Source organism: Triticum dicoccoides, chromosome 2B (genome assembly GCF_002162155.2).
Source record: "Triticum dicoccoides isolate Atlit2015 ecotype Zavitan chromosome 2B, WEW_v2.0, whole genome shotgun sequence".
Taxonomy (NCBI): domain Eukaryota; kingdom Viridiplantae; phylum Streptophyta; class Magnoliopsida; order Poales; family Poaceae; genus Triticum; species Triticum dicoccoides.
This window is the reverse complement of record NC_041383.1, coordinates 638,078,289-638,085,945: the sequence shown is the minus strand read 5'-3', so window position 1 is coordinate 638,085,945 and position 7,657 is coordinate 638,078,289. Positions and strand designations below refer to the sequence as shown.

Sequence of the window (7,657 nt, the reverse complement as noted above, 5' to 3'; positions counted from 1 at the left end):
ATGCCGCGGCCCCCACCGCGGGCCCCGTCGCCGCGGCCCCCCCAGCGGCTCCCGCCGCCCCGGCCGCACCCCTCACCGGTGTGGTCACTCGGGCTCGGACTGGGACCCTGCGTCCCAGCACGCGCACTCGTCGGACGAGTATGCCTGCGCGGCTTCTACCTCGACGCCGTCACCGCTCCCCACCTCCGCTCGCGCAGCCCTTCGGGATCCGAACTGGCTAGCTGCGATGCGTGAGGAGTTTGACGCCCTGCAGCGCAACCGTACGTGGCAGCTTGTCCCGCGGCCACCCCGTGCCAATGTCATCACTGGCAAGTGGGTCTTCCGCCAAGACTCGCTCCGACGGTTCTCTCGAGCGCTACAAGGCGCGTTGGGTGGTGCGCGGTTTTCGCCAGCGCGCCGGCGTGGACTTCACCGACACCTTCACCCCGGTTGTTAAACCGGGCACGATTCGCGCTGTTCTCCAGCTCGCTGTTTCTCGCGCTTGGCCTGTTCACCAGCTCGATGTGTCTAATGCTTTCTTGCATGGTCATCTCGATGAGCAGGTGTTCTGTCAGCAGCCGACTGGTTTCGTCGACACCGACTATCCGGACCACGTGTGCTTGCTCTCCCGTTCTCTCTACGGGTTGAAGCAGGCACCTCGGGCCTGGTACCAGCGGATCGCGGCCTTCCTCCAGCAACAGGGGTTCCGGTCCACACGGTCCGATGCCTCCCTGTTTGTCTACCACCAGGGCCACGCCACCTCATACCTCCTCCTGTACGTCGACGACATCATCTTGACTGCGTCCTCGCCAGCGCTTCTTCAGCAGATCACAGCTCGCCTCGGCACCGAGTTCGCTCTCAAGGATTTGGGGGCTCTCCACTACTTCCTCGGCATCGAGGTAGTGCGCCGGGCTACTGGCTTCTTCCTGCACCAGTAGAAGTACGCCTACGAGCTTCTGGAGCGAGCGGGCATGCTTAATTGCAAGCCTGCTTCCACGCCTGTCGATACGAAGGCTAAGGTGTCCGCCGTTGAGGGTTCTCCGGCGTCCGAAGCTCCCTTCTACCGCTCCATCGTCGGTGCGCTTCAGTACTTTACACTGACGCGTCCGGACATTCAGTATGCTATCCAGCAGGTGTGCCTTCACATGCACGCTCCTCGTGACACCCATTGGGCTCTCGTGAAACGTATACTTCGGTACATACGTGGCACCACAGCCATGGATCTCACCCTGACGGCCTCGCCAGACACCAGCCTTGTCGCCTACTCCGACGCCGACTGGGCTGGGTGTCCCGACACTCGACGCTCCACCTCCGGCTACTGCGTCTACCTCGGGCCCTCTCTGATTTCGTGGTCGTCTAAACGACAACCCACGGTCTCACGATCGAGCGCCGAGGCCGAGTATCGGGTCGTGGCCAACGCCGTCGCGGAGTGTTCCTGGCTACGACGGCTACTCCAGGAGTTGCTATGTGAGGTCACCAAGGCGACGCTCGTCTACTGTGACAACGTCTCCGCGGTGTACCTCGCTGCCAACCCTGTCCATCACCAACGGACGAAGCACATCGAGCTCGACATCCACTTCGTCCGGGAGCATGTCGCACTTGGTCGTGTTCGTGTTCTCCATGTGCCCACCGATCAGCAGTTCGCCGATGTGATGACGAAGGGGCTACCTACCTCGACGTTCGAGGGGTTTCGGTCCAGTCTTTGCGTCACCGGCGACGCTTCGACTGCGGGGGGTGTTGAACATCTGTAGATGTACGTAGGTCTGAGTTCTGTATGCAGTACCTGTAGTATCTGTCTCCCTCTGTATGTACGTGTATCTTGGGAGACAAGATATCGGTCGCACCTCTTGTACCTATATATGTGCCTAGTGCACGATCAATCAATTATCGATGCACCAAATCATTCTCTACAGGAACGAGTTGGGTGCTCCAACGTTGAATACTTGCTTGCCAGTAGGGTTAAGAGTAAGACACCTTGAGGTTGAGGGTCGAAGCTACTACGTCTGCTAGTATGTCTGGGCGGACGAGAGGGCTATTGTGCGTACGCACCGGGATGGTGATAGAGAACATAAATGCACGCTGGGCAGGGCAGATGAGGCCTATAACTTACAAGTAATGCGTGATGTGTGACAGTGCGTGCGTGTACCAAGGTGACGTACCGTCGATGGATCCGCCACTACGAGCGGGCCAATATCGGTAGGACGTTCCTGTACAACCAAGTAGTAAACCCCGCCGGCCGGTGCCTTTGATTATGGGGGCTCGTTGCTTAGCCACCAAATGCCGGACGTTCGATAGTAACAATATACTCCAGATAGTACTGTCACTATCTCCCTTATCGAACGGCCGAGATCGCTGCATCGACCCCGCTATCTCTGCACTGTACCCACGAACAATGCTTGGTGTAACAAAAACAAGAAGAAGAATGCTTAAGATTTCAAGCTAGCGAGCTAGCTAGGCTCTCGCGAGGCGCAACCGCGGGTACGTACGCAGCCGTGCGGTTCATCGGCTAAGGCTAAGATAACAGGCAGCCGCAGGGGTTGCCTTCCTTGTTCCATTGGTCGGGTGATGCTTGCGATCTACTCGATCGGCACGGTCGATCTCGATGGGACGCCGCGATATTCGTGAGGTTTCCCGTGCCTTTCGATCGCTTGAGACGAGCGACGTACGGACGTGTTTTTAGTTGTGATTGGGATCTACCCTACGACGCGGGCGCCGCAGGGAGCGGTCGATCTCACGTGCCTGCTTAATTCTCTGGCACAGCTCATGGGGAAGCTCCAGCAGGTCAAAGCATCCTACGTGTTTCACGAAGAACCCTAGCTGCTGGCTTGACGAGGGGATTAACGCCTCGATCGTCCCTGGATTTGCGTTGATTACACGCCGGCCCGGAGTTCCATCTCCAGGCCCGACCTCATTGTCTCCCAAGCTCTGTAATAGTCGTACGCGCTCTACAATGTGTCATCGGTCGTCGCGCGCTGACAACAGGGCCCGCCCGGCGGGACCTCCCTGTCAGCCGGTGCGAGCCAGCGTAAGCACGGCGTGATCTTTGCTACGCTCTGCTGATAGGTTACTGTAGTCTAGCCCTCTGAAGCATCTGAAACCACTATTAACGCCGCACAAGCGCCAGAGGTCTGGAGCTCGTCCGGGGCGTGGCATTGCCATGTGCGTCGTGCTTGCAGGATGGTGATCGCAGCGCAAAGCGTAGAAGGAATTAAAATCCGGGCGCAGGTTCCTCGCTAGTACGGAGTACGTACCACTGCCACTGGTGACGGCGTTTAATTCCTCTCCGTTCCATCGGGAGGACGGGCGATGTGGTACGTGGCGAAGCCTCGTTTGATCTCTCTACTTACATATACAAATATCTTTGCCGATCCGCATGGAGTTATTGGACCGTACCACGAGCTAGCTTGGACGGTTTAATTGAGGGACAGAGAGAGGGAGCCGATCGCGATCAATCAGAGCCGGAATTTCGGAGCGAGCAATGGTGTGTGCCGTGGCCTAACATTTTCATTTTCCACGGTGTCCGTTTGTGGCATCAGACCTGAAATTTCGCATGGACAGGGGGATATTACGAACGAACGAACGAACCAACGAGAGAGTAATAACGCACCGTTGGAAGTCAAAGCCGAAACCGGACAAAACGAAGCCAAATTCGGCTCTTGAACCGGGCACGCGCGGGCCACCGGATTCCGGCCGAACGTTCGTTGAGATTTGCCCGAGTCCGACGACCTCCAGCCTGCGGCTGTCGAGGGTTTGGCGCCCAGGCAGTATGACGAAGACTGACAGCCATGTGCCACCCCACCACACGTACTACGTCGTGCCGCCAAAGCCAAACTAACCGTTTCTTATGCGAGCTGCATTATGCTATGCATGCAATGCAAGCAGCTCAACTTGACTTGCTCCTTGATGGATCCGCTCCGAGTCGTTAGATTAGGAGTTATTTTCTCCAGAAGATGACTGACCCTGTCTCAGAAGCAGAAGAAGACTGACTTGCATGCCAGGCCTCTGTTAGTTAAGGCTTAACAACCAGTCAACCGTCCATCGGCCAACGAGCGAGCTAGGGAGATCTAGCAGCGCAATAAATCGCCCCAGAAATTGTTTACTTATTTGTAATCGTCATTAATCTAATGGGAGTTTTGTTTTGGACCTGCCGCGGTAGCTGCTGATGATGTAGGGTTCTTCAGCATGCTCCGTCAAGCAAAACAATATGCATGCCCAACTATTCCGCGTAAGCCGGCAACATGTGGCCTGGTGTGGTGTCACTTCAACTGCCCACTTCAGATTTTTTTCTCAATGCAAAGGGCAAAAAAATATGGTTAACATTTTGCCTGTATATATTTTCTCGTGCAAAAAAAGGACATCGTACATGTTGATCAAACCAGCAGTCATACATCATTGATAAAAGAAGGAAAATACGTTGAGGTCCCTGAAGGCCCAATCGTCTTCTTCGCCCTAAAGGGGTCGATGGTGTGGCCTTGTTGCTGCCTCTCCATTACTAGAGCTAGCCGGTCATTGTTGACCGTCAACGAAAAGTCATCAAGGCCACAATCTTGTCGTATTAGCGCCATCGAGAACAAATCGTCAAAGGCATTGCCGCCGAAAGATCCACAAATCCAATATCCCAACCTAAAAAAAAACGTAGGCACACGCTTGGCATTGGAAGATACACCAACACGAGGGAGAAGAGGCCGAAGGACCAAATTTCAAAAGGAATCCGCCTCCACCGCTACACGGACAAACCCCGACCTCACGAGCTAGAGAGGCTGACAACCCACACCGACGAGCCATTGCCATAGCTACAGTCAACACGATCAAGATGGGGAGACTCGATGTCACTTAACTCGCCAGATCGACGCGGTCGGCACCACCAACAATGTGTTGCCATGAAGCCCTACTAGGAGCCCCAAAGTGAGGAAAACAAGGGATAAGTTTGGTAGATCGGAACCCTCTTTGATCTTTGGCCTGGTGTTGATGTTTTGGCCATGTTCTTGGACAACGTCAAAAAGATGGTGACCCATCCTTCTCACACGTGGAAAGGATTTACGTCAAAATTCTTAGGTTGCGATATTTGCAAAGGGTACTTCTCAATTAGTGATTTTGGTTTTCTCGATGCCGTGATTTGGGGCAACTCACGAGAGTGTTTTTTCCTTTTGCTTCTTACTATCGTTAATATTAACAGGAATACATAGTCGTCACCGGTAATTTTGGTTACATCTAACGGGCAAAATAAGTTGGTACAGGGGTTTAGTCTCCCGTCGATGGTGTATGATTCTGTGGTAGTGTAAACTCTATTTGTTCCCTTAAAAAAAACTCTATTTTGTAAGGACTATACTGATTATAGAGACTTTTAAAGGAACACATCATGGTAGAGTTTTGATTGTTAGGATTTCCGTACAAGATCTCAATTAGTTTCCGATCCCTAGATTCCTGGCCTCAACCCTACCCCGGATATCACCTTCGTGCTATCATTATCCAATCAAGTTTAAGGGGGCTCCGATGAACCCCAATACAACCCAGTCTGAACGATGATGCGGGGGAGGAGGAGAACAAGCTTGCCGGAGCAGAATCTACAAGCAAATGGTGACACAATAAATCCGAATCAGACGTGTTACCTAACTGGCATTGGTTCACATGGTGTTTCAATGGTTAGTAATTCCATTCTGTTGAATATAAACCAGTTGATTGTAGCATGGTTTAAATACGGTTCAGTGACCTCCCATTTTAATTGACCAATTGACTGCATCCTGCACATGAATAAAGTTCAGTGGCCTCTGATTTTATTGACCAATTGACTGCATCCAGCACATGAATAAAACTTTTCCTACTTGCATGCATATATACTAGTACTACTTCTCTTTGCAAAAACAATATGAGATTGCTTTATTTTGTGTAAATAAACATTAATTAAAAGGCGAAACATTTGCTCCTACCAATTCTTCTTTCCTCAATCCTCACTTCACCTTGTTTATTTAAATAAAAAAATTGTGAATAGTACTAACACGTTGAAAAAGAAAGGAAAACAAACAAAACGCTTTACTCAATGGCCCCAGCGAGAGGCCAAAGAAGAAGCCACCGCTATATATACGGCCGAAGGCGCTCTCTACTCCTCAGTCCCCACGCTTCTTGTAGTCCACCTAGCTACAGGCCTTCAGATCCCTCCTAACGAGCCATGGAGGCAGACGCAAGCCATGCACCCACCACCTCTTCCTCCTCCGTCTCGTCGTCGACATTGTCCACCTCCTCCTCCTCCTCCTCCCTCGCCACCAGTGTGCTAGAGCTCCCCAAGAACCCCAAGCCCAAGCACCCGAAGAAACGCAAGAGAGCCGCCGCCGACCAAGAAACGGACGCCGCCGCGGCCACCATTGGCGCACGAGGAGACGAGAGCAGCTGCTGCAGCACCGACGAAGACAACGCCGCGAGCGTCAAGGCAGCCGTGTCCAAGAGCGGCTTCAAGCACCCGTCGTACCGCGGCGTGCGGCGCCGGAGCTGGGGTAAGTGGGTGTCCGAGATCCGTGAGCCGCGCAAGAAGTCGCGCATCTGGCTCGGCACCTTCCCCACCGCGGAGATGGCGGCGCGAGCCCACGACGTGGCCGCGCTCGCCATCAAGGGCCGCTCCGCGCACCTCAACTTCCCGGAGCTCGCCCACGAGCTGCCCCGCCCGGACTCCACGTCGCCCGCGGACATCCAGGCCGCCGCCGCGAAGGCCGCCGCCACCGCCGCCGTGCAGTGCGAGGCCGAGCCGGAGCACGAGCACGAGCCCGAGACGCCGTCGTCGTCCGGCGCCGTTTCGGAGACACCGGAGGCTGCAGCCTGCACCGAAGCGGTGCCCGCGGACAGCGGCGAGGTCGACAATGCGCTGTTCGACCTGCCCGACCTTCTTCTGGACCTGAGGGATGGGCTCTTCTGGTCGCCGGTCTGGCCGGTGGCGCTGGCCGCCGAGGAGTACGACGGGGGCTGCTGCGTTGGGCTCAGTGAGCCTCTCTTGTGGGCCGAGTAGGAATATATTCTTCAGTTTTTACCGTTCTGGGCTCATGAATTGCTTTGCTAGTGTACTAGTAGTATGGCAAGGTTGGCTAAAAAAAAGTAGTATGGCAAGGATAAAAGATTTAGTGGTAGCAGTAGCACTGCTATTGGAAAAAAGTTATCGTCAGCTGTTTGTGAGTCTTCTTCACTCGTCCATGAAACATGTGTGCTTTTTTTTATTGCTATCAACAAAAGAAGCTTTGCCAGGCAGGATGGACTTCCCTGGAAAAGAAGACACAGGTTTACTCTACAAGTTTGCAAATGCTTTAGATGATTGCTCAGTTGATGGACACTCCTACATGGTGGGCCGCCGTTTAGTGGCAGCTAGCAGTTAATTAACTCGATGCGTTGCAATTATATTTTGTCAGTTTGATGATATTCATATGGTGATGGCCTGGTGGGCTGCCGGCCGGATTTATACAAGCAAAAATAAAAAATCCAAATTCCTTCCTGATTTCACAAACGAGTTTGGCAGTAAGGAATGGACTCTTGTGTTAGCGTGTTATACTGCCCCACTCTCCAGCAGAAGTGCACTTTTAACGAACAAACTCGCTAATTTCCATAGAGCTCTGACTTTACTCTTACTCTTGCTGTTTTTTTTTTTGCATGGTTACTCTTGCTGCTCTTACGTCGCTATTATGAGAGGATCTCTAGAAAT

General features: G+C 53.4%; 1 protein-coding gene across 1 annotated transcript; it reads left to right on the top strand.

The window, feature by feature from the left end:
- Window positions 1-6,099: 6,099 nt before the first annotated feature.
- LOC119365313 (ethylene-responsive transcription factor ERF038-like) lies at window positions 6,100-7,141 on the top strand. Its single transcript, XM_037630932.1, has one exon. It carries the CDS (start codon window positions 6,146-6,148, stop codon window positions 6,971-6,973), a length of 828 nt encoding a protein of 275 aa, XP_037486829.1. The 5' UTR covers window positions 6,100-6,145; the 3' UTR covers window positions 6,974-7,141.
- The last annotated feature ends 516 nt before the right edge of the window (window positions 7,142-7,657 follow it).

Coding starts and splice junctions, on each gene's coding strand:
- LOC119365313 (XM_037630932.1), top strand. CDS start 6,146: ATGGAGGCAGACGCAAGCCATGCACCCACCACCTCTTCCTCCTCCGTC.